The sequence below is a fragment of the Neophocaena asiaeorientalis genome, unplaced genomic scaffold, assembly GCF_003031525.2.
Source record: "Neophocaena asiaeorientalis asiaeorientalis breed wild unplaced genomic scaffold, Neophocaena_asiaeorientalis_V1.1 scaffold133, whole genome shotgun sequence".
NCBI lineage: Eukaryota > Metazoa > Chordata > Mammalia > Artiodactyla > Phocoenidae > Neophocaena > Neophocaena asiaeorientalis.
In genome coordinates this window covers 2,552,353-2,580,076 of record NW_020174429.1, presented here as the reverse complement: position 1 = coordinate 2,580,076, position 27,724 = coordinate 2,552,353, and the positions used below count along the sequence as shown (strand labels likewise).

The 27,724-nt window shown below is 43.2% G+C and overlaps 1 protein-coding gene across 1 annotated transcript in view; it reads left to right on the top strand.

The window, feature by feature from the left end:
* MYO5B (myosin VB) overlaps positions 1-27,724 on the top strand; it is a 373,495-nt gene that overhangs the window by 136,686 nt on the left and 209,085 nt on the right. Inside the window, exon 2 of the mRNA XM_024756795.1 lies at positions 16,646-16,756. Within this exon, the coding sequence (XP_024612563.1) occupies positions 16,646-16,756 (111 nt within the window). The remainder of the gene's footprint in view (positions 1-16,645; positions 16,757-27,724) is intronic.

Below are 27,724 nucleotides of genomic sequence, written 5' to 3'. Positions count from 1 at the left end.
ATATGTATGTTCCTATTCCCATTTTCTTAATTGTTTTGGGTTTGTTATTGTAGGTCTTTTCCTTCTCTTGTGTTTCTTGCCTAGAGAAGTTCCTTTAGCATTTGCTGTGAAGCTCGTTTAGTGGTGCTGAACTCTCTCAGCTTTTGCTTCTCTGTAAATGTTTTATTTTCTCTGTCGAATCTGAATGAGATCCTTGCTGGGTAGAGTAATCTTGGTTGTAGGTTTTTCTTCTTCATCACTTTAAATATGTCCTGCTGCTCCCTTTTGGCTTGCAGAGTTTCTGCTGAAAGATCAGCTGTTAACCTTATGGGGATTCCCTTGTGTGTTATTTGTTGTTTTTCCCTTGCTGCTTTTAATATGTTTTCTTTGTATTTTATTTTTGGTAGTTTGATTAATATTTGTCTTGGAGTGTTTCTCCTTGAATTTATCCTGTATGGGACTCTCTGTGCTTCCTGGACTTGATTAACTATTTCCTTTCCCATATTAGGGAAGTTTTCGACTATAATCTCTTCAAATATTTTCTCAGTCCTTTTCTCTTTCTCTTCTTCTTCTGGAACCCCTGTAATTTGAATGTCAGTACATTTAATGTTGCCCCAGAGGTGTCTGAGACTGTCCTCAGTTCTTTTCATTCTTTTTTCTTTATTCTGCTCTGCAGTAGTTATTTCCACTATTTTATCTTCCAGGTCACTTATCCGTTCTTCTGCCTCAGTTATTCTGCTATTGATCCCTTCTAGAGTATTTTTAAATTCATTTACTGTGTTGTTCATTGTTGCTTGTTTCATCTTTAGTTCTTCTAGGTTCTTGTTAAATGTTTCTTGCATTTTCTCAATTCTATTTCCACGATTCTGGATCATATTTACTACCATTATCTCAATTGTTTTTCAGGTAGACTGTCTATTTCCTCTTCATTTGTTAAGTCTGGTGGGTTTTTATCTTGCTCCTGCATCTGCTGTGTGTTTTTCTGTCTTTTCATTTTGCTTATTTTACTGTGTTTGGGGTCTCCTTTTCGCAGGCTGCAGGTTTGTTGTTACCTTTGTTTTTGGTGTCTGTCCCCACTGGCTAAGGTTGGTTCATTGGGTTGTGTAGGTTTCCTGGTGGAGAGGACTAGTGCCTGTGTTCTGGTGGATGAGGCTGGATCTTGTCTTTCTGGTGGGCAGGTCCATGTCTGGTGGTGTGTTTTGGGGTGTCTGTGGCCTTATTATGATTTTAGGCAGCCTCTCTGCTAATGGGTGGTGTTATGTTCCTGTCTTGCTAGTTGTCTGGCATAGGGTGTCCAGCACTGTAGCTTGCTGGTCGTTGAGTGAAGCTGGGTGCTGGTGTTGAGATGGAGATCTCTGGGAGATTTTCGCAGTTTGATATTATGTGGAGCTGGGAGGTCTCTTGTGGACCAGTGTCCTGAAGTTGGCTCTCCCACTTCAGTGGCACAGCCTTGACGCCTGGCTGGAGCACCAAGAGACCAGGCGGCAAACACAGAGGAGCTGAATACAGGCGAGAAAGCGCTTTAGGAGTCACATTTCCAGATCATCCAGGTGCTCCCACCGTGCGGCTGCTCGGCGTGTCTGGATGGAGAGGGAGGGAATGTGAAGGAAGTGTTCTCTCCTCCAGTGTATAGACTGGTGTGAGGCTGTGTGTGTGTGTATGTGTGCATACGAGTGCATGGGAGAGTGTGTGTATTTGTGTGTGTGTGTGTGTGTGTGTGTGTGTGTGTGTGTGTGGGAGAGAGAGAGAGAGAGAGAGAGAGAGAAGGACAGAAGTAACCTAGGGGAGGATGCGTGGTGCTCGCAGGCCAAGGCGCCTCACCTGATGGTATATTAGTGCTGCTCAGGTGAGTTGAAGCGGCAGCAGGCAAAGGCTTCCACTTCTACATGCAAAATTAGCCCCAACAATGAATTTCCCATGTACAGATTGAACAGGAGGTACCACTGGTCCCCTCACCATTGGTCCCCTCATTCATTTCATACCTTCTCCTCAAATGGTTTTTCATGATGATACCTATTTGGGGGCAGGGAGGAGTTTTAGATTGAGAAGATGACCCACATTCTCTCAGTTTATACTTGAGATGAACCTTTTCCACCCGTAATCCTTAAGAATAGAGCATATAAATGGGGCATTTCACACCAACCGCATCTGTCCTTCGCTCCCTTTTCTAAAACTCTCCTTTCTCCGGTTAGTAACATAGGGTCAGGTCAGCAGTTCTTTCAAGCTGCAGACTCCCTTTTCAGCTGGACCAGAAGTGACATTTCAGCATAAAACTACATCCGAACTGGTCCCTAGAATGCAATCCTTCGACATAGAGGAAATGAGTTAGCCATGATCATCGTAGAGAATCTATGGCTATCCCACAGTAGATTTGTTTGATATTAACAGTGGATAGAACTCTCCAAAGACTGATTCCGTTGCAAATAGGCAGGATGCATTATTGATGGTGGCTGCTCAGTGATTCCTCTCAGAACCAGGGTGGAAAGCAGAGGCATCATTGTCAGGACTTTGGTTAATGGTGACTTAACAGCAGATACCCACTTAACTTTCTAGCTCTAAAGTCACAAGCAGTTGCATGGCTGCTACTCAGTATGCGTCTGTTGGTTCTGGAACAATTTCTCCCTCTCTCCTGAGGTCTCAGAAGTTTAGATGCTATTATTGCGCCTGTTTGCTGATATACCAGATTGAATATCCCCTCTTCGTTCTTAGTGTCACACTTTTCCGCTCAACTCTCTGAAACTGCAAATAAGCTCCACGTGGCAAAACACAGTGGAAAAGATTGGGTGGCATGGTTGAGAATGATAGAATAATAAATGAATAAAGAAGATTCAAAAGCTGAATAAGTGTATCACTAAAAAAGAGAATGGTGGAAATGGCAGCTTAGCAGTGTGGAATGAGGAAATACTGAGTGAATGAAGTAATAGGCACACCCAGGGGTAGAATTTCAAGGATGGGTTATTTGGGGTGAGGGACAGGATAAATGGTGTTGTTGATTTTGTGTTCATCGTGTGTGCTCACATGAGGACCAAGGAAAGGCACGTTGGAAGATTTAACTACACTCTCATATGGAGGATTCTTTTTTCTTATGTATCAGTCTATAAGTACTGATCTTTTCTTTCTTCCAGTTTTATTGAGATATAGTTGACGTACAGCATTGTATAAGTTTGAGGTATATGGCATAATGCTTTGATTTACATACATCATGCGGTGATTATAAGTTTAGTGAACATCCATCATCGCATAGATACAAAATTAAAGACACAGAAAAAATTAAAATTAAAATTTTTTTCTTGTGCTGAAACTCTTAGGCTTTACTCTCTTAACAACTTTCATATATAACCTACAGCAGTGTTATATTACGTCGTATGTTATATCCCTAGTACTTATTTATCTTATGACTGGACGTTTGTTCCTTTTGACTGCCTTCATCCAATTCCCCCTCCTCTCAACCCCCCTCCTTTGATAACCACAAATCTGATCTCTTTTTCTATGAGTTTGTTTTTGAAGTGTGATTGAACTACAACATTATGTTAGTTCCTGTTACATAACACAGTGTGAAATAGAAGGCAAAGATATTTTTCATGTAATGAGAATGCTTAGGATTTACTCTCTTAACAAGTTTCATATATAACACATAACAGTGTTAATTATGTTTATCATGTTGTACATTACATCCCTAGTATTTTTTTATCGTATAAATGGAAGTTTGTTCCTTTTGACTGCCTTCATCCAATTCCCCCTCCTCTCAACCCCCCTCCTTTGATAACCACAAATCTGATCTCTTTTTCTATGAGTTTGTTTTTGAAGTGTGATTGAACTACAACATTATGTTAGTTCCTGTTACATAACACAGTGATTCGATATTTCTATACATTTCAAAATGATCACCATGATAAGTGTAGTTACCATCTGTCACCATACAAACATATTACATAGTTATTGACTATATTCACCACACTGTGTATTTCATACCTGAGGCTCATTTATTTTGTAACTGGAAGTTTGTATCTCTTAATCTCCCTCACCTATTTCTTTCCTCCCCCATCCCCTCCTCTCTGTTCTTTGTGTCTATAATGCTATATCTGTTTTGTTTGTTCATTTGCTTTGTTTTTTAGATTCCACATATAAGTGAAATCATACAGTATTGGTCTTTCTCTGACTTATTTCACTTAGCATAATATCCTTTGGGTCCATCCATCTTGTTGCAAATGGCAAGATTTCATTCTTTTTGTGGCCGAGTGATATTCCATTGTGTATATACGTGCCACATCTTCTTTATCTGTTCATCTGTTGACGGGCACTTAGGTTGCTTCCATATCTTGGCAAGTGTAAATAATGCTGCAGTGAACATAGGGGTGCACATATCTTTTTGAATTAGTGTTTTCATTTTCTTTGGATAGATACCCAGAAGTAGAATTGCTGGATCATGTGGTAATTCTATTTTTAATTTTTTGAGGAATCTCCATACTGTTTTCCACAGTGGCTGCACCAGTTTACATTCCCACCTGTACTGCACGTGGGTTTCCTTTTCTCTACATCCTCGACAGCGTTTGTTACTTGTTGTCATTTTGTTGATGGCCATTCTGACAGGTGTGAGTTGATTTCTCCTTGTGGCTTTGATTCATATTTCCCTGATGATTAGTGATGTTGAGCATGGTTTTATGTGCGTGTTGGTCATCTGTATGTCTTCCTTGGGGAAATGATTATTCAGATCCTCTGCCCGTTTTTTAATTAGGTTGTTTTTTTGATGTTGAGTTGTATGAGTTCTTTGTATATTTGGGGTATTAACCCCTTATTGGATATATTGTGTGCAAATATTTTCTCCTATTCAGTGGGTGGCCTTTTTGTTTTGTTGATAGTTTTCTTTGCTATGCAAAAGCTTTTTATTTTGATGTCACACCATGCACAAAAATAATTCAAAATGGCTTAAAAACATAAATTGAAGACCTGAAACCGTAAAACTTTTAGAAGAAAACATAGGCAGTACATTCCTGGATGTTGGTCTCAGCAATATTTTTTTGGATATGTCTATTTAGGCAAGGGAAACAGAAGCAAAAATAAACAAATGGGATACCTCCTCATGTTTAAAACCCTTGCATTGGCCATGGATAATATAAAAAAAAAAATGTGGCTCCCCAGCACCTTCTGCCTCTTTCCCCAGCCTCATTTTGAGCCCTTTCCTCCTGCACTGTGTCCCACCCAAAGTGGCCTTCTTTCGTCCTTCAGTGAGCACTCTTCCTTCCTGTTCCAGGCTTGTCGCACAGATAACCTCTCAGCCTAGAACACTCCTCCCTCCTCAATATGTCTAGCCAACTCCTTGGCCATCTAGGATTTAGCTTGAATCCTGCTCTTTCAACAAAGCCTTTCCTGATGATCCAGACTAGGTTAGGGCCCCCAACTACATGCTGTGAATGTCTGTGCTGTCCAAGCAGTTCTGACCATTACAGTAGACTAATTGCATAATGTGGTCTGACATCCTTGAAGATAGGGACATGTCTTTTTTTTCTGTGTCCCAGCACCTTGCACAGTGCCTGTCATGTGGCAAGTGTTCAGTAAATACTGATGGATGAATGAATTGACTAGAGTCTGTGTTCTGGTCGGGGGGGCCTTGTAGCTTATGTGGGACATGTCCCAGTTGAAGAATATTTACTGAATAGCCTCAAAGATGAAGTGTTTGAATACTGGTGACGGAAAGGCCAGAATGCTTTATCCTGGGTAAGGAAGGTTGGAAGCTGGCTTGAGTCCCAAATGCAAGTGTGTAAGGCATTTAAGTTCTAAGATAGATGATCTCTTAAAGACAAAGCAAGAGCAGAAGTTTTCTTCAGAAAAGAGTAGCGTCCCAGTGCTTTCTCAGTTATTTATTTTTGCTCAGTGAAGTTCTGTCTGCAGAAGCCAGCTTAGCCTGAAATGGCTTCAGTCAGTGCTGATTTTGGTTTCTTAGAGAGAGGTCTATTAATGGAACAGGGTTTAAATTAAAAAATGGAAGCAAACTTAACTTTGCCTTGGTGAATATTTCTAGGACTGTGACTTGCTAATAAGCATTGTGGTGAGTGTAAACTACTAAGACTGTTTCTTTGGGAAAAACAATATAGTAGTCTTCGACTGTGGAGATGAGGAGTATATACCTGCAGGAAGGAGGAAAACAACTGCCCAGGGATGGCATCATATATGGATTTGGAAAGTCGAGGTATTTCAAAGAGCTTAGGTGGATATATGAAGATGGTGTGCTCTGGAAAACTGTCTTAAATGACTTAAAGATTTGTAATATTATGATTATGAAGTATTTAATTGACATACTAATTTGCCCTATACAGGGAGAGTCCACAGTCTAGGAGCGGTAGTCATGTTGCTGGAAGTGGAATTCCAGCAAAGCTTTAGCTTCTTGAGAAGATTCAGACATATATTTAGCTGCATGAAAAGTACTAGCTTTGAGTAAATCTTTTCTAGCTTTTTTAGTAGCAGGTTAAATGGATTTAACATTGCAGGCTTGCAAAACCGGCTTGCTGTCAACATACCCTTTTTACATAGGGAAACTTCTGTGGTCTTTCCAAAACTTCAAAATTAACACATTGCTTTATGGCTGTTTCTAAGCCTCTGGTATCACTGTAGCTTCCATGAACCACATGTGCTGCTGGTATAAACTGGATGGATAAAATGACTCGGCGATGCCCTCCGAACACCAAGCACCTCCCATCTTGTCCATATGTCACTTAAGGACATATTGCTTATTCTGTTAACATCTGCAGGGCAGTAAACAGGTAAATTGTTTCACCAGCCACATGGAGACTTGGGTCTGCATTGGCAGATATAGAATGTGGATTAAGATGTAATTGTGACTGATGATGTAATCAGATATCAGAAAGCGTTGAATGTCTCCTCGGAAGACTGGGTTGAGATGACATAGTGCTATAAGCGCATAAGATAGCAAATATAAAAACTACGATGTGATGGTCGGTGCAGGAAATAGATTGATGGACCTTCCTTTTGGTATTTTTGTTTCGTTTAAATGACAGGAAGTGTTGGGTTTTATTATAACTTTGCTGTTTAACTGTGCACTTTATATGTTATAGAATAAAGCTCACTTCTCTGGTTTTGTTCTATCCTTTTTACCCCAAGGATGCTGAGTGGCTTTTTGCTATCCCAATCTGTTTGCATTAAGTTAAAGTTCTTCCTGGCATTTGGACTAGCTTGGTTCTCTCGTTTAGGAAAGGACATGGAACAAGTTTGGAAGAGTTCTGGGTGTGGCCTCAGGAACCTACCTCATTGGCCCAGAATTGTACATGGATTTTCAGTTACTTCTTGGCTCTGGACAAACAGAATATTTACATATAATTCCCTCTGGCTGTAAGTTATAGGGAGCTTCCCAGTGCAGAGCATCTGGGGAAAAAGGAAGGTTATTACTGGTCCAGGAAGCCTTTAATGGGAATGAGTAAACAGGGAAACCAGGAGGCTGGCCTTGGTGCTGGGGGGAGGGGAGGAGGTAACTAACTCAGGAAGTTGGAGCTTCTGTGTTCCCATGACACTTTCTGCGCATGTGGTTCTGTTGGGATTATTTGGTTGTGTCTGTGCTCTCCTACAGGGAGTTTTCCGTGTCTCTATCCCAGGGCCCAAGTTCCTGCCACAGTAACAATAACTCCTGTCACAGATGCTGTGCTAAATGTTTCATTGCATTTAATCCTAACAGCAACTGTAATACGGACGGTATTTCTCCACCCTACAGATGAGGAAACAGCCTGTGATGGGGGTTGAGGCTAGGGCCTGATACCTGCATCTTAGCCTCCTACTCACGTGTCTCCCATAGCAGGAGCCCAGTCAGTGGGAAGGGAAGATGCCCAGCAACTTGCTGCTGGGGATGTTCTTGACTTCGGCCCCCCAGATTTGGGGGACTAATCACCACCACTGGGTTCAGGATGCAGTTGGTATCTGGGTACACGAACATGATCTTCAGACTTCAATAGATGTGCAGAGGATTGTGGGAGCTTCTGCTAGGATGTGGTCAAAGGCCTAGTCTTTGTCCTCCAGACTCTTCACATTGAAAAGAATGAAATGTGACCCGCCTCTTGCTATAAGGGCAGTTGGGTAAGGTGTCTTCATAGTTCCTACAACGTGGCAGTACCCTGCCAGGTGCCGCACCACTGGGGAAACTGCTCTTGTGATGGTGCTGAAATGAAACTGTCAGCTTAGGGAAGTGTGTTGTCTTTCTTTTCCCTCCAAGAACTGTTGCTTTAGCTGGAGAAGCTTCGAAAGGGACACTTACCCCCACAGAGGATCACTTATGACATTTTGGAGAAGCGTTTAGGTGTCTTCCTAACCTCACTAAAGAGCTGAGCTATGAATAGCCCCATTTTCAATAAGGGACACATGATTTTTGGCCTAGAAGGTTTTGTAGTCTCTTAGCACTGTGGTTCTCAGCCTGCCATCTAGCACGTTGTAGCTGGACTTGGGCAAGTTTGGGGAAGCATCTTGCTGTCCTTTTGTTGTGTGTGATCCTTCCTGCCTTGGGCGGCATCTGAGTTCCAGGTCTCACCTCCTTACCTTTTCACAATTATGTTTTCCCTTGAAATCCACAGCCTGTCCACTTACTTGTAACAGTGCTGGGAAGCACTATTGTTTGTTGATGCTCCTCTCTGTGCTGGATCTCAGATTGGTCCTGTATGGAGAAATTTGGCGGCTTCTGTGCTCCTTGAGTGATGGAAGTTGACCAACTTGATCTTGCATCTTCTCCAAATGAGTTCTAGAACAAAATTCACGCCCTGAGTAAATCTGTTGACTGGTTTCTCTGTTTTATGAAAAGGACTCCCCTCCCACCCCTAACCAGAGCCTCGCTTTCAATCATAGAGCAGAGATTTGAGTTCCTGCTAACCATGACGTCATGTCAGTGCTGGGGTACAGCCGTGAATAAGGCCGACAGTGTGCCTGCTCTTTGTCACCTAAACACAGGTAGGAATGGGCAGGCAGTTTATCCAGTGAGTCACCAGGTTAGGCTGTGGGGTCCCCTCTCATCCATTCCTGGGGGTCTGTGCCCCAGACTGCCTTGCTTCAAGACTACATTGTGACCAAGACTACATTGTGACCAAAACTTCAGTCTGATTCTTAACTCCAAAACTACTTAGTGGCTTAACTTGGCATGTCATTGTCAATGGGTGTTTGCACTTTTTTCATGTGTGATTATAAGACACTTTAACTGTATAAAATACCTACTCAGTGGGACCTGGGCTGCTGTAAGAAAGTCAGTATTCCTCCATGGGTGGGGGGAGACAGTGGAGGACTTAGAGTCTGAGATCTTCTCTTCGATTCTGCCTTGAACTTGGCTCTTCACTGTGAACTTGGGCAAATTGTCCAGTATGGTTTACCCTCAAGTTTTTTCTTTGTGAAATATTAGTGATAACCCTGCTCATTTTATTTCAGTTTTAAAACTAGATGAAATGATTAAATTACTTATATTAGTGTAAGATTATGGAGGTGACGTTATTAATAATTCTATGGAATGAATGTTTCCAGTGTTCCTATTCTCTTTTCCCTACAGTCCACTTCGGTTCTGAGGCTCACTCTGAAACAGTGACTTTAACTCTGATGGCACGTTCACCACTTGGAAGGCGTAAAATGAAAGTACAGTGCTTGGGGCCTATTCTCAGACTTAATTACTCAAGTGTGGGGTATGAGCATTGGGTCTTTTTTTTTTTTTTTTAAAGATCTGCAGATAATTCTTAAATGCCAGCCAGCGTTGAGAGTCAGTCCTCTCAGGGTTCTGAGGTTGAAGTAGTCTAGATCCAGTTACTGATTTTAAGGCAAAGCATGGCTACCTATGTGTGATGATTTGCAGGCCATCTAAAGGATCCCAGTAACATGGAGCACCTTGGGTTTGTTTCCCGTTCCCTAATCGTCTGCAGGATCCCAGGAGGATCCTGCCTTCTAGACTGCACAGAGACGTCACCACTGTCACTACTGCCTCATGCGTACGGTACCAATACTGTGGGATCTCATCTCATTCTTAGGACGCTTCGTGAGGTTGGTCTAACTTTTGCCCAGATTGTTCAAATGAGGAAACCGAGGCTCAGACCCATTCATCACCTTACCCAGCCTAATGAGTGGTGGTTGGAATTCTTACCCAGGCTGTCTGGCTCTAGAGCCCGCACACTTAACCCCAGCACTGCACTGCATGATAATTAGTATAAATGGGTAAGTGCTATACTCTTCTCAGTAGTATACTTACACCTTAGCAGGGGCTTTCTGCAGGTAGTGTTCTGCTCAGGATGAAGAATCCTCGGACTGGAATTTCATGTTCGACCACAGGCCAGTGGGGAGAGGCCTCCGGGCACATGAGGGTCTGTGCTGCCCTGCAAATCAGTTACCAAATCAAACCACAAGGACTGCTGTTTTTCAGACCTGCCTGCACATCGGATGCATCTGGGGAGCTTTAAAAAAACACTGCCTGGTTCCCACCCCGAGAGATTGATGTAATTGGCCTGAGGTGTTGCCTGGCTGGAGAAGATTTAAAGGCTCCCCAGGTGGTTCTCCCCTGCACCAGGGTTGAGCACTAGTGCCAGAGGCAACCGCTCCCTCCAGCTGTCTGTCAGAGCTGCCTCTGTGCCTGCTGCAGAGATGGGAGAAGTGAACTCCGGCTGGAGAATCGCTCTCAGTACTAATGCATTTCATTTCAGAGAGGCATCTGCCTTCTCCTGTGAATACACTGGGCGCTTTCCAAAAGAAAAATCAGTTTTTCTTTGACAATTAGGTCAGACATTATTTTATTTACTTTGATATGATGGGATTAAGTATTGTTAAAACAGCGTAGTGACAAATTGAGTAGTACTGTAATAGGATTCTGTGAGGGAGCTTGTCTTTCCTACAGTCTGCTGCCTCCAGGAAAGTTGGTAGAGGTCAGATTTGTTTGAAGGAATTCCCTGAAGGTGAGAAAAAATGAAGAGGCAACACAGAATCTTGGTTCTAGAACGTTTCTGTCTGGCTCATAGAAATGATGGCTTTCTGTTAAAAGAATATATTTTATCTTACTGCTTTTCCAGATATTACAAGTGAGAACCCATGTCAGGAGAGAGTGTGCAGGATGCTGTTTGCATCATCTGCGACCAAAACAGTTTCTGTTTTTTAAATTGAGGTGAAATTTACATGACAAAAAATTAACTATTAAATGAACTGTTCAGTAGCATTGAGTGCATTCACAATGGTGTGCAACCACCATGTCTATCTAGTTGCAAAACATTTTCATCATTGCAAAGGAAACCCTTCCCTTACAAATTCTTTCCACCTCCGGATTAGAGACCTAAATGTAAGGCCGGGCACTATAAAACTCTTAGAGGAAAACATAGGAAGAACCCTCTTTGACATAAATCACAGCAAGATCTTTTTTGATCCACCTCCTAGAGTAATGGAAATAAAAACAATAAACAAATGGGACCTAATCAAACTTAAAAGCTTTTGCACAGAAAAGGAAACCATAAACAAGACAAAAAGACAACCCTCTGAATGGGAGAAAATATTTGCAAACGAATCAACGGACAAAGGATTAATCTCCAATATATATAAACAGCTCATGCAGCTCAATATTAAAAAAAAAAAAACAAAACCCAGTCCAAAGATGGGCAGAAGACCTAAATAGACATTTCTCCAAAGAAGACATACAGATGGCCAAGAAGCACATGAAAAGCTGCTCAACATCACTAATTATTAGAGAAATGCAAATCAAAACTGCAGTGAGGTATCACCTCACACCAGTTAGAATGGGCATCATCAGAAAATCTACAAACAACAAATGCTGGAGAGGGTGTGGAGAAAAGGGAACCCTCCTGCACTGTTGGTGGGAATGTAAATTGATAGAGCCACTATGGAGAACAGTATGGAGGTTCCTTGAAAAACTAAAAATAGAACTACCGTATGACCCAGCAATCCCACTACTGGGCATATACCTAGAGAAAACCATCATTCAAAAAGACACATGCACCCCAATGTTCATTGCAGCACTATTTACAATAGCCAGGTCATGGAAGCAACCTAAATGCCCATCGACAGATGAATGGATAAAGAGGATGTGGTGCATATATACAATAGAATATTACTCAGCCATAAAAAGGAATGAAATTGGGTCATTTGTAGAGACGTGGATGCATCTAGAGACTGTCATACAGAGTGAAGTAAGTCAGAAAGTGAAAAACATATCATATGTTACGCGTATATGTGGAACCTAGAAAATGGTACAGATGAACTGGTTTGCAGAGTGGAAATTGAGACACAGATGTAGAGAACATACATATGGACTCCAAGGCGGGAAAGTGGTAGAGGGAGGTGGTGTGATGAATTGGGAGATTGGGATTGACATGTATACACTGATGTGTATAAAATAGATGACTAATAAGAAAAAATAAATAAATTTTACAAAAACACACAAATTCTTTCCATCTCCACAGCTCAGATCACATCTGTCTTCCTCAAGTCTTTTTTGTTTAATTGAAGTATAGTTGATTTACAATATTGTGTTAGTTTCAGGTGTCCAGCAAAGTGATTTGGTTATATATATATACTTTTAAAACTCTTTTCCATTATAGTTTATTATAAGATATCGAATATAGTTCCCTGTGCTATACAGTAAACCCATGTTGTTTATCTATTTTATACATGGTAGTGTGCATCTGTAAATCCCATACTCCCAATTTATCCCTCCCCACATTCCCCTTTGGTAACAGTAAGTTTATTTTCTGTTTGTGAGTCTGTTTCAGTTTTGCAGGTAAGCTCATTTGTACTGTTGTTTAGATTCCACATGTATGTCTCCCTCAAGTCTTTGCTGGCTAATGTGTTCCTTATCTCTCCTTCCTCTCAGTTTGTGTGTCTGTTCTCTTGACTGTTTACTTTGTACTGATCATGCCCCACCTTGTACTCAGTTACAGGGGCAGTGGATCTTCCTTGGTCTGAGTGGAGGGGCTTGTTGGCTCAGTCAGCACATAAAGCAAAACTTGATTGTGGTTAAAATTGCCCTTGGAAGTCCTATAAATAGCTCAAGTGCAGCGTATGTGACATTGGGTGAACAGCCCTGCTCAGTAACTCATAGGCACCTTAAGCCGAGAATCTATGAAGTAGCGTAACGGTGGGGAGGCCTGCCTGCAGATATCACCCATCCCGTACCATCACAATACAGGGTTTACTTCATTCTTGTTTAACAATGAACTGCTGTAATCTCAATGCATGTCCACATGTGTCTTCATTGTGGGGATGGAGGGCACGTGACAGCATGTAGCACAGAGTGGGTACTCAGATGTTTACTGGATTTGAATCTAAAGCTTGCTTGATCAGATCTGTAATGCACACTAGCCTTTAAGACATTGTAGGAGAATCTGGTCACCTGTTTCCTAAGTTGGCATTTACCATCATTGCCCTGCCTTCTCTTGCCTTGCCTGCCCCCCTGACTGATTAGCTGTTACTCTCCTTAGGAATTGGTCACACCTCCCCCTAGAGTATACTTTTTATATGAATTATCTATCCAACTAGACTGTATGTTCCTTAACGTGAGGGTACAGATCTTCATGTTTACACTTGGTTACATGGTGCTTATCACAGTGTTTTATGTATACACCAGGTGCCCCATAAACACACCTTCTCTTTTCACTGATTCCTGTCTCAGTAAACATTTCCTGAGCATCTACTACATGCCAGGGATACAGAAATGCCCCATGGTGTATCTGAAAGACCTTGGAGTAGTAAGAGGAAACTGACGTGAAAGAAACGACTGCAAAAACCATAAAGAAAGTTGATCATAGAAGAGTTGATTGCGGCAGTCCGGAATTGGGAAGGGCTACCTCTGTAGCGCACAGGGAGGGAAGGGTTCAGTGAGGAGACGGCGCTGGAACTTGGACTCTGCCCACATAGACAATGAGGAAAGGACATTCTAGGCTGAGGAAACAGCATGTTCAAAGGTAGAGGGCAGCAAACCTTTTCTGTAAAGGGCCAGAGGGTAAATATTTTAGGTTTGGGGGCCATAGGGCTTATGTTACAACTGTCACTGATATGTGGAAGCAGCCACAGACAACACGTAGGTAGAATGTGTCCTTGTGTTCCAATAAAACTTTACGGACACCAAAATTCGACACATATAGTTTTCACGTGTTAGCATATGACTATCATTCTTCTGATTTTTTTTCCCAGCCGTTTAACCATTTAAAGACTGTTCTTCACTCCTGGGCTGTATAAAAACAAGTGGCACACCAGATTTGGTCCAGGGCTATAGTCTGGCCTGTGTACAAAAACAGGGAAGAGTGAGATCATATTGCAGGAGCAGGACACCAGATACTTAGGTGTGCCCACTCTGATGCCGTGGGTGTGAGATTCTGCATTTCTAACCAGCTCCCAGGTAGTGGTGAGGCTGAGGTCCTCCCCTGGAGTAGCAAGGAACTAAAGTATCAGTAGGGTCCCCTTATGCCCCGGATGCTCTGATGGATTCTGTGGGTTTGGGAAAATATAGATGACAATTTTCTGCCTACCAGGTATTTTCAGTCTGCTTAGAGAGAAGAGATCTATGTAAGTAGAAGAGTAAATGGACCCTCCCAGAGTGAGAATTAAACAGCAGCAGAGCCAGGCAGCGAGGTTCCCCAGTGCTGGGTGCAGTGAACTGTCTGGTGAGAGACATGTGGACAGCAGGGTTAAGGCCAGAGGAGCCGCCGTGTGAGCTGGGACTGGGCTCCTTGGCTTCCAGTACATCACGCAGCTTGACAATGTCCACACATCACCACCTCCAGTCGCTTCCTGCTGGCATTTCCCCCTTCTTCTGTTGTTTGTCACTCTGTTATCTTGAGCCTTTCCTGACACCACTTTACACTGAGTGGAGACTTGGCTTTGAATAGAGCTTCTTGGGTGCGCTGTCCTCCCTCTGACTGGAAGGGGAGTCCCAGCGGCCTAACTCAGGGACAGGAAGTGTAGCGAGGCTAAGGAAAGTCACTCACTTGAAGCTGGGGGACAGGAGCTTAAAAGTCCCCACAGCTGGATGGATGGTGGGCTTAAATGGTAGAGGACAAGGTAAGTTAGAACAGCTGAAGGGAGAGAAATGTTGAAACGCTCAGTGTTCTCTGGAGATGCCTCCAAACATTCTTCATGTAATACTCGGTAGCACTCAGATACTATAAAGCTATAGAGTATCTTCCTCTAAAGATACAGGAATACCTTGCTGTAGTGCAGGCTCAGAGGCAGAGAGACAATCCTGTGAACCTGGTTCATCGTAAAACCAAAAACAGACGACTTTGGCTTCGTACCCTGAGCTGGGGTATCAGCGATGCAAGTTGGCAGTGGTTTGCTTTCCCTCCCATTAACTGGTGTTCTGAATCTCTTGCCTCACGACTTCCACTCCTCGATCCTGAATTAGAGACAAGTGTAGCAGGGGCCGGGCCTTGCTTTTAAAAACGGCCGGTGATCACATGGAGCAAAATGCTGTAAGAAAGCAGGACCAAAATCAGGTCGGCAACTGACCGGCCACAGGGCCCGTGCTTTGCTGTCCCTCCACGGGGGAGGTGGGTTATGCTGACCCAAGCATAACACATTCTGGCTGGCCTCTGGTCATAAAAACTATTAATTTCAGGAGTATTAATTTTGCTAAAAATATTCTGTGGCCATTTTATAGATATATATATGATTATACATAAATACAAATATACAAAATTATATATAAAAATTAAAAAATATATATAATGGGGGGGTATGTGCCCGTGTACACAGACAGCTTCTCAAGCAAATAGGCCCTGTGGAAATCGCATACCTATGAGACAGATACTGGGAAAATGTGTCTGACAGAGGTAAGGAGCGTGGTGCCGAGAGGGACAGCCACTAGTAGATGCTGCTGTTTGGTGCATCAGACCCGTGGTTCTCCCCAGATGCACGTTACACTCACCTTGGAGCTTTCATGTCACCTCAAATGCTGCTTGGGTCTGAGGTGAACCCTGACCTGGTCTTTTCAAGGCTCCCAGGTGATTCTAATGTGCAGTCAGGGCGGAGAGCGCCCGAGTGACATTGACAGTGCCTCCCACTCACCAAGGGCTGCGTTCTTCCCTGCCAGGATTTGGCCAGCTTAATGACCTTGCGTACGCTCGATCCGGATGGGGGCTGGGGAAGGATGCATGAGATTTGTGGGTATGTTCGTGGCTTAAAGAATGCACAACTCAACTGAGATTGCTGACAACTCAGGAATATATTAACAGTTTCAATTTGCTGACCACTTTCACTTCTGCAGGAAAATGGCTTTCACCCTGAATGCAGAATATCAAAGCAGAGATTCCCAAGCTCTGAAGACTTCCTACATTGTCTTGTTGGGTTTTGCATGTGTTGTCTTAATCTTTGTTTGCAGCACACTAGACACTCCCTCTGACATTGCAATTTTGTACCACCTTTTGAGATAATGGTGTAAAACTCTGGATATAACCAAATCTAGGCTTGGCATTCCCCTGGTAGAATTTGAATTTCATTGATCTGTGACATTCTGTTAGGATCTAGAAGGAGTCCTCTGTAACCAATCCTGTGAGTTGTCTCTTGTCATGGTATTGGATCGCCTTGTATCTTGAAATGAGAAGGGAGGGAAATGTGTGCAGGTGACTTTAAAAGTTCTGAGGGCCCCTCATAGAGAGCATACCTGAAAGCTTCTCTTAGCATCTAAGTTTCTTCTCTTTTAATCTTTCAGTACACAAGGGTCTGGATCCCTGACCCCGATGAAGTGTGGCGCTCGGCTGAATTAACCAAGGACTACAAGGAGGGTGAGAAGAGCCTCCAGCTCCGACTGGAAGATGAAACTGTGAGTGCAGTGCTGGGGGTGGGAGTGCAGAGTTCTCCTGAGCAGGGTTGGATGCTACATTGTGGCTAGAGAGTGTCCTGCACGTTGGAGCTTCTGAGCCCCTGGCATCCGTTTTGTTGCTGTTGATGGTGATGTATGTGAAAGTTGAAACCATGAAGCTGCTGAATGGATGGCCCATTGCAAACAAGTGCCCATTGGTGTTAGCAGCTGAGAGATGGCGGGTGACTGAGGCAAGAATCTTCTCGGTGGAGTGGGGGGCACAGGAGGCTTCCCTCTGTGGGGTTGAGGCTCAGTGGGAGGTGAGGGGGAGCCACTTAGCATAAGAGCCAGTGCCTGGTACAGTGGTTGGAGTACCGGCTCTGGACCCAGCCTGCCTGGGTTGGGGTCCTGGCTTGGCCCTTGCTAGCTTTGTGCCCTTGAGCAAGTTAGCAATTTTTCTGTGCCTATTACTTCATCTGTGACATGGGGATGATAGTTTGTCTAGGGAGCGCGTTAGAATAAAATGAGTTACTATGTGGCATGTACTTAGAGTCGTGCCTGGCAGGTAAGCCCTCATTACATGTTATTTGCTCCAGTGAGAGGTTTGTTTTTTTTTTTTTGGCTGCGTTGGATCTTTGTTGCTGCGTACGGGCTTTCTCTAGTTGCGGCAAGCGGGAGCTACTCTTCGTTGCAGCGCGCGGGCTTCTCATCGCGGTGGCTTCTCTTGTTGCGGAGCACGGGCTCTAGGCGCATGGGCTTCAGTAGCTGTCGCGCATGGGCTTAGTTGCTCTGCGGCATGTGGGATCTTCCCGGACCAGGGCTCGAACCCGTGTCCCCTGCATTGGCAGGCAGATTCTTAACCACTGCGGCACCAGGGAAGCCCCGAGAGTTTTTTCGTTAGTTGATTTTCAGGTGGTTTCGCTCAAAAGGAAGACAAGGTAGTAACCAGGAAATTGTATCCCTTCTAGAAGATCTGATTCAGTTTCCCTTTTCGTGAGCCTTTTGTCACTACCCTTCCCTGTGATTTGTGCATTTCACGAATATTTGAAGGCTTGCACTGTGCTGGTCATGGGGGTTTATGGGTGATCGGTTGTGGCCCTGCCATTTGTGGGAGCTCAGTCCTGGAGGGCTCAGTGAACGTGAACACAGAAATATGGGAAAGAGCCTAAGGAGGCTGCAGTAGGCACGGAAGCAGTAGACTAGGTACAGGAGGAAAGTGAGGAGGGAGCTGAGGTGAGGGTGTCCGGGGAGGGGCTGTGGAAAGGAGCCGGCATTGAAGACTCAGGCCCGGGTGGGCGGAGGGGAGCGTCCAGGCGGGAGTTGTGCGCCAAAGCCCGAGGCCTCAGTGTGTCCCCTTTGAGAGTGTGGAAGGAAGGGAGGCCAGTGCACCTGGAAGCCACTGCAGAAGGGGACAGATGGGACAGGCTGAGGATGCAGGTCATGCGTGCAGGGTTTCCAGTAGGGGAGACTGGGAGATGGACAGGCTTTGAACCAAGTGGCCCAGAAAATCAAGATTTGGCTTTGGGATGGGTCAGGTTTGAGGGGCTACAGAGCTGGCCTGGCCTGGAGTGATTATTGCCTCTCTCTGAACTGCAGGAGCACTGAAAGTTTGTCCCCCATCACTTAGCCTTTGATCATTTACTGTCTTACTGTTTTTCCTTCTTCCAAGCTCTTTGGTCCTGTCTTTCTAGGTAGTAATGACCTGCTTGAGAAATGGACCTTGTCTTAATGCTTTGCTCACATGTACTTAACAGGGGGTGGTGATTAACACATTGATTAGTAGGAAGGTTGAACGTCTTCCCCCTCCTAACTTCTGTTTTGTATCAACTTTGAGCACATCCCTTGGTAAACCTGGGACAGTGAGTTGGTTAGTTTGTTAAAAGTTGTTTACACTAAGGTGTGCTCACCTCCCCTTCCCGTTCCTGGCCTGCAGACTTTGCCAGCCTCCTCTTGGTTTTGAGGTGAGAAACAAAGTTCCCAACAGATGGAATCATGTTTACCATGTTGAATAACTTTCCACCCCATGCCCAAAACAAAATAAAATTAGTTCACCCACTTGAATGGTGTATCTTCCACTCCAGCAGATTTCATTTCAGTTGTTCTTGTAAGTGGGTGGGTGTTTTTTTAAGAGTTGTATGGAGGGAGTGTCTGCTGTGTTGCTAAAACAGAGCAGATGCTTGCCTCCCCAGTGGAGAATGAGTTCTGCCCTGCGTGACTAATCCTGGCAGCTGCCCAGGACCCCTCCCCTGCTACATGGCCATCAGCTGTAATCAGAAGAGATGGCTGGGGCTGGAGGTTAGCAGTTCTGGAGAAATAATGGGCTCTGAGCATCGGACTCTGTCCAGGTCTGTCGTGGGCTGTGGTTTGTCCACTGCTGGCTCTGGGCTGTCATTAGGAGCGACTCAGCTGAGTTGTGGACCAGAGGCAGGAGAACAGAAGTTGGATGGCTGGACTCTGAATGTTTGAAGAAACTCCTCTGTAGCTAAAAGCATCTTTGATGTACCAGGTTGACTGAAAAATCCACCCTGGAGTCTCTTTCCCTGCCCTCTGCTCCTCCCTCTGAAGTCCAATAGTGTGGGTTTAACTGTATCAGCAAAGGTTGAAAATAAACTAGTTCTCTTCTAAAACAATGGAGTTCTTAACCTATGGCTTCTACCTTAGCAGTAAGTAACCTGTGTGCTCTGCTCTGTTCAAGGTGTTCAGGCCCCCCAGTGTTCCTCTAAAGATGTTTCTTTTCCCCTGTTGCTTGCTTGCTTCTTATTTGTTTATTTATTTGGGTAAAATATACAAAACATAAAATTTACCGTGTCAGCCGTCTTTAAGTGCACAGTTCAGTGGCCTGAAATACTTACCCATTGTTGTGCAGCCATCACCACCATCCATCTCCAGAGCTCTTTTCATCTTGCAAAACTGAAAGTCTGTACCCATTGAATACTAACTCCGTATTTCTCCCTTTACCTGCAGCCCCTGGTAATCCCTGTTCACCTTTGTCTCTGAGTTGGATTCTTCTAGGTACCTCAGAGAAGTGGAATCATATAATACTTGTCCTTTTGTGTCTGGAATGTTTCAGCCCAATGTAACATGTTTTCTGTTTAAGCCAGTGAGAAGATGGGAAACTTCTTGGGGGAAAAGCATCGTGTCTTCTCTTTTTCTCCCCACGGCTGTGAAGGGTGCAAGGTATCTAGATGTGCCAACCCCTAGCACAGTACCCTGTTTCGACCGGGTAAAGCACCTCAGTGTATGCAGACCTTGGTGATAAATGCAGCTACCTAATTCTTTGCGCGGCGTGGAGCTCTGCCTGGCAGACCTTCTCTCAGTTGCCCCCACTTCCCTTACAAACTGCTCAGCTCCTGCCCTCTACTGGCAGGGAAAACTCTCCCCGTTTCCATGGTTTTGCGTTTAAATTCAGTTTTTCCAAACAAGTTTGTATCCCGTGTCCGGGGCGAGTACTCCCTGTGTGCAAGGCCCTGGCAGTGTTCATGAGCGAGAGGAGGATGGGGAGATGTGAGCTTTAAGAAGAGCAACGTGCTCTTTCTGTGTCTCTGCATATCCAAGCCTGCTAATGTTTCTGGGGCCAGGGCAAGAATGCGGATGTAGCCTACGTCTGTTTAAATATTAAAAGCATGTTTTATCAGAATTATTTAGGTAAATCTGACATTTCTAATTCTTGAAAAAATAAAGCATTTAATATATTAAAAAGAAATTACTTGAATCTCTACTATTCGGTCTCCATCTAGCTGCCAGTATAAAGAACTGCTACCTTGTGTTGGGCATGTCATGTCTGTACCTGCATATAAACAAATTTAAGAGGAATGTGACTTGTTCAGTACTGCAGGGTGTTCCTCATGAGTCAGGTTGGCAGTGGCTGCAAATACTGTACTAATTTGTGAACACCTCTGAAACCACAATTAGAATGTGCAGAGAAGCAAGGCATTGGATATTCGACCCAACTGGGAACCGGTGTTTCATTATGTGAGAATTTTTTTTGCATTTGTGCTATCTGGAAGGAAGAATTAACAAGATAATAACAAGATAATTTGTCTTTCCTTTTATCTAAACGTCTTTGCTGCCCAGTGCCTCCCCACGCTCCAAAGCAGTGTCTGTCTCTGACATTGGTGATGTTATAGCCCACCACCCTTCAAGGTGCCTGGACACATTTGTCTTATTTCAAGGACACAGGTCAAGAGGTGTGCAGAAGCATTTCCCTGGGGCCTGACGGCGTTCGTCACAAGAGTGTATGTTGAGGGTTGCAGATCTCACTGTGTCAGCACTGAACGCTGATCCCAGGTGACAGAGGTACCACGTGTTCTTTAATAAGGTTATATTTTGCAGTTGTGATGTTGGAGCCCTTTAAGATGCACGGTCCAGGGAAGGGCCCCTCTTGCTCAGGTCTAAGGATGGTACCAAACATATCAGGGTATTATAGCGAGGAAAGAGCAAACACGGTTCTTCAAGTCAAGAAGCGACAGACTCACAGAAGAGCTATAGGACTGTTGTCCTTACACGTTGGTGTACTCAGACCCCATACCCCGAGAGTGCTCACAGAGCTCACATAAACTCCGTGCACAGAGCTCAGAGTATTTGGTGATACTTCTCTGGTACCAGCAAAGCCTCAGTGCACGTGACTTTGATTATTTCTTTTTTCTTCTTGTTTTACTGGTTTTTCCATTCTTTTTTTACTTTTGTATTGGTTTATGGATCATCTGATACTTTTTATCTTTATCTTTGTTTTGTTCTCATTTGCTCAGTAATACACCATTGAGACAGTATTACACTTTGTTGATTGGATGGCAAGGATAATATGGAAGACAATATTTATATTGTACATATGCAAAAAAGTTTCCTTAAAGTTATAAAATAACACATTGCATATAAATATCTATTGGTAATATTGTTGCCAATACAATTAGTTATCTTGTCTACAGTGGTATTTTTTTAATTAATATATTGTAAAATACACGTAACATAAAATTTACCGTCTTCACCATTTTTAAGAGTACAATTCAGTGGCATTAAGTACATTTACATTGTTGTGCGATCGTCACTACCATCCATCTCCAGATGGATCTCTGTCACTTAGTTACTATCATTGACCTCTTCCCCTGCTGTATTCATGATCTTTTCCATCAGCTAGGATATTTTGCCTGGCTGCTTCTGCTTAGAGGTTGGTGAAGCAGTGATACTTGCCCCCAAGGGACATTTGGCAATGTCTGGATACATTTTTGGTTGTCATGACTGAGGAGGGAGGTCTGCCATTGGCATCTACTGATAGGTAGAGAGCAGGGATGTTGTTAAGAGGTCCCTCCCCCAAAGAAACAACTATCAGTCCTAAATGAAAGCAGTGCCAAAGTTGAGAAACCCTGGTTTAAGCCTGTAGAGGAAATGGTCCTGGACTCGCCATTGCTGAAAGACACCATGTTAAAAGCTAAACTTTTATAACTCCGTATTCTAACAGAATGTGTAAATTGTTTTCCCTGAAATAAATTGAAATCAAAAGATTATTTTTGACTTCACATTTTTATAATGCTGTAATTTTGTTTATAATTTAAACTTCTTAATTGCCTATTTTCATTTGTGGTTTTTTTCCTTTAATTACTTGCATCACCATTCATTCATTATTCATTCATTAGAAACAGTTATTATTGAGCAATTATTATATGCCAGGGTCTAGTTATACAGCAGTGAAAATGGTACATCTGTACCTTTGTGGAGCTTTCAGTCTAACTTATAATCAATGTAATACATACACAGATATAGGCTTTAGAATATGAAAAGTTCAAGGCCAAGAATCTTTAGAAATCCATTAGAAACATGGTAAGGTGTTTGACTCTACCCCACTGCTCCCTCTGTCTTCACTCCCCAACCCCACACACTTTTTTGAAACCCCCTTGGGCAGCTACCTCGGAGTTTCTTGCTGACTTACTAAAGCAAGAACACTTACCATGGTAGAGGTGGCATGCAAACGTTCTACCATGGTTCTCAGCCCCCTTGCAGGTTATGTGGGACCCCATGATTACTTCCGTCCGGAGAGCTCTAGGTAGAATTCCTGTCTGTCACTTCCAGGCAGAAGCATAGAGGAGCCTATGGGAGTTTGCCATGCTCTCTTCTTCCTCTGCGTGGTGACGGTGGAGGCCACGTGTTAATGTCTGGTTGACCTTGTGGAGCAGAGCTTCCATCCCATCCGGCCTTGGGTACCTAGCATGAATGAGAGAGAAACCTTTGTGGTACTGAGCCGCTGAGATTTCAGGGTGAATTTGTTATTTCTTCATAACCTAACCCTTCCTAACTAAGAAGTTCACATGAGTCACAGAGTATTTTATTTTTCAAGTAATTGCATGCCTGTGCTTAGGCCTGGGCTAAGTGATAGGAGGCGAAGAATAAGAAGGTTCTTTTTTTTTTTTTTTTTTTTTTTTTTTTTTGCGGTACGCGGGCCTCTCACTGCTGTGGCCTCTCCCATTGCGGAGCACAGGCTCCGGACGCGCAGGCTCAGCGTCCATGGCTCACGGGCCCAGCCGCTCCGCGGCATGGGGGATCTTCCCGGACCAGGGTACAAACCCGTGTCCCCTGCATTGGCAGGTGGACTCTCAACCACTGCGCCACCAGGGAAGCCCAAGAAGGTTCTTTTTAAGAAGCATGATCTTTCTGGAGACTGGAGAAGATGGAGCTGTAAGATTTAAACACAACTATCACAGAATAAGACACAGCAGAGCATTCATTAAGTGAATGTTTTTTGTATTCGTTTAGGACATAATGTAAACTGGGCTTTTAGTATGTGCTAAATGAACCTGGAGCCACACACTTGCTATTACAGTAAGTGTAAGTGGATTCAAGCTTTGAGGTCTTCTATTTTCCAGGATAGCTCAGAAAGAGAACACAGAAGAGAACACACCCACATCCACTGACCTAAGATAAGTCCTTTAGACCAATAAAGTTGGAAGGGCCCTTAAAGATTGTTGGGACCAGTCCTCCCATCTTACAATTAGGGAAGCTGTTGTCTGTGGAAATGAAGTGATGGACTCAACACCTCAGAGCAGTTAAGTTCAGTGGTTCTTAAGTTTGGCTGCGTGATAGAAACCCCCGAGGAGCTAAAAAATTTTTGCAAAGCTGTAGCACGGCCAGACTTCTTAAATCAGAGTTTGGGGATGGGACACAGCATAGTATCTTTTTGCAAGCTCCTCATGGGATTCCAAGGTGCAGGAAGGGTTGAGAGCCACTGCTTTAGCTGACAGCCAGGACTTGAATACAGGGTTTAACTCCTAGTCGGTCTCCATTTCTGTGAGCCATGTGGTACCTCAGAGTCACTACCAACTGCTTGCCTCCTGTTAACTCTATTTTTACCAGCTTATCTTTTCTCTAGATCTTCTTCTTCTATGGGTAGATGAAGAAAACTTGTTTCTCCTACTCTACCATATATGCTGATTAGTAGCTCCAAATCTTTGTGTTGGGACTTGTCATTTGAAGATGTTTTTATGATTATGTTCTCTTGCTGTGGTACCATGTAACATGGACTTGAGTTGCGGTGTGGGAGAGGTCATGAAAAGATCAGACATTTCATTCAACTGGTATTTTTAAGCACCTACTAAGCATTATAGAATCACAGATCTACTGAGTTTAGAGCAATCTAGACCAACACTCTCCAAGAGAACAGCGTGCTACAGTTGGATGTTCTCTATCTGTATTGTCCAGTATGGCAGTCACTAGCCACGTGTGGCTATTGGGCCCTTGAAATGTGGCTAGCATGAGAAAGTGAAGTTTTAATCGTATTTAACTTTAATGAATTCAATTTAAATAACCATGTATTGGCAAGTGCAGGTCTAGACCAATCCTCTACCTTATGCCACCCTCTATATTCTCAAGTGTTGTCCAGTATCATTTGCTAGATAGATGGTGACCAATTGGAGACCCCCACCTGTTCCTGATTCCCAGCTCCTGGCCTTGGAGAGGAGAAGGTCCACTCCAGGTGTGTGACCGAGCATTAATTTTGTGAAGAGTGTTAGCATTCAGCCTCCTCTTTACCTCCAAAGACCCAGCTATTACGTAGTGAAGTCTTTTGTGCAGAAAGTTCAATGTCTCTGATTGTGTCATAAACCCTTTAATTTCAAATAAAACCATATTAACCGTAAGTGTTCAACCCTAGCAGCGCTGTTAGAATCAAATACTTGTTAGAGAAAACAATGTGTTCTTAAGGCTCTCATTCCCTCCCTCCCTCGCCCTGGATATACACAACCCCAGAAGTCTGTAGTTTTAGAATGCTGAGCTTGCAGCTCTCACTTCTTTGCTGCTGCTCTGGGCATTTTTATTCCTTATCAATTTTACTGTAACCAATACCATTGGCTTATTTTTGGATCATGTTTTCACAAAACTGCCTATGCCTTTCCCTCCACATGCTTGGGGGGAGAGTCTTTTGAGGGGAGATTCATCTGAGAAAATATGGAATGCCAGCATTTCTGCCTCAGGGTTTAAAGATACCAGGCTCAGGTCCCAGCTTTCTGATCTGAAAAATGAGGGGTTGTCTGGGGGAGCTCTGTGGCTCTGCACCTGGCCGTCTCTGTGCTGCTTACCAGGGAGGCGGGGTGGAGAGCCATGTGGGAGACCAGAGCAGACGCGCTCCTGCTTGGCGGAGGGACATCCGCATTGGGAAGTCTTTCAGAGGGCTCAGGGAGGAACGTCCCAGTGACACCACCCACTCTGCTGGAGATGAAGGGGGTGAGGGAGCAATTCTAGAGTTTAATGAAATAAAAATCAACTCTCATCAGTCTCCATTTCCCACTTGTTTCCCACCTCTTGGAAATTTTATCTGCATCGTCATGGTGGTTGTTTGCTGGTCTCCTGTATGAAGTAAGTTTGATAAGAATAAAAGAGCTTTTTCACAGAAAGAAAAGAGCCTTGATTAATATTTTAAAAATCCCAACAACAGAAAACTGTACAAAAGAAAACCTCACTAACACAGATAGCCATTGATATTTTGTTGGGACGTTATTCCAGTCACACTTCAATATACAGTTTTAAATAAATGGAATCCTATCATAGATTTCATACTGTAATATGCCTTTTGTTAGATGCAGCAGAATGCTGTGGGTAGCTGCCTGACCGTAAATATCGGGCTGTGTCGTGCTTTACTTCTGTATTTACAGCTTCGGGAGTTGATACATTTGCTCATTTGTAAGATTGTCTCCTGGGGCCAAGGAAGAATATATTTATGAAAAATTCTGACAAGGTGTTGCCACCTGCCCTCCAGAAGAGTTAAATCAGTCTGAACCCTTTTTGCTCACACCCATCCTGGGTGTCAGTTTTTATGTACTTTTGCTTAGCTGATGGATAGTGGTGCTAATAATCTTTTATTTGCATCTCTTTTGTTAATGGTGAAGTTGAATAGTTTTTCACATATCGTCCATTTGTAGTTCTTACTTAGTGACTTGTATTCCATGCACAATTTTCTGTGAGGGTATTGGTTTTCTTTTTGATTTCTTACAACTCTTTGGATGTTGAGTATTCTATTAAATAATGCAGAATAACTGTTCCCTTCTCTGAACTTACTCTACATATGGTGTGTTTTATGATGGTTTTAAAGTTTTAGGTTATAGTCAAATTAATGAATATTTCCCTACATTGCTCTGGCTTTTGTCTCACCCCTTAAAGGTACTTCCTTTCAAAGCTTTTATGAAGATTTGCCCACATTTTCTTATTGGTTTTATTTTTCTTTTTTCATTTAATTTCTATTTTCTTATTGGTTGGTTTTATTTTTCTTTTTTCATTTAATTTTTCTTTTTTTTAATCTAAAATTTATTTTAATATGAGGGAGAATAGACCATGGACTCAATTGTTTTTTCCTAAATGGCTGCAAGTTTACCTACCACTACTGAAAAATCCCTTTTAACATTAATTTGCTATTTTGATGTCATCATGAATAAATTACCCATACGTGCTTGCATTTATTTCTGGACCTGCTATTATGTTTCATTTATCTGTCTATTTTAAAACCATTACCACAGTACTTTAATTTAAACCAATGCCATAGTAGCTTTAATAATATACCTTAATATCTGGTAGTACAAGTCCCTCTAAATGTGGGACAGGAGAGAGCACTGAAAGACTTGTATAGAATAGTGATTCTTAAAATATGATCCATAGGGACTTCCCTGGTGGTGCAGTGGTTAAGAATCTGCCTGCCAATGCAGGAGACACGGGTTTGATCCCTGGTCCGGGAAGATCCCACATGCCGCGGAGCAGCTAAGCCCGTGCGCCACAACTACTGAGCCTGTGCTTTAGAGTCCATGAGCCACGACTACTGAGCCTGCGCCACAACTACTGACGCCTACGCGCCTAGAGCCCATGCTCCACCACAAGAGAAGCCACCACAATGAGAAACCCGTGCACGGCAAGGAAGAGTAGCTCCTGCTTGCTGTAACTAGAGAAAGCCTGCAGACAGCAGTGAAGACCCAACACAGCCAGAAATAAATAATTACTTTAAAAAAATATGATCCATAGGCCATGTCTTCCGCCCATTTTTGGATTGGGTTGTTTTTTTAATATTGCACTGCATGAGGTGTTTATATATATTGGAGATTAATCCTTTGTCCATTGATTCATTTGCAAATATTTTCTCCCATTCTGAGAGTTGTGTTGTGTTCTAATTTCATTCTTTTACATGTAGCTGTCCAGTTTTCCCAGCACCACTTATTGAAGAGACTGTCTTTTCTCCATTGTATATCTTTGCCTCCTTTATCATAGATTAGTTGACCATAGATGTGTGGATTTACCTCTGGGCTTTCTGTCTTGTTCCATTGATCTGTGTTTCTGTTTTTCTGCCAGTACCATATTGTCTTGATTACGGTAGCTTTTAGTATAGTCTGAAGTCGGGGAGTCTGCCTACTCCAGCTCTGTTTTTTTCCCTCAAGACTGCTTCAGCTATGCGGGGTCTTTTCTGTCTCCATACAAATTTTAAGATGATTTGTTCTAGTTCTGTAAAAAATGCCATTGGTAATTTGA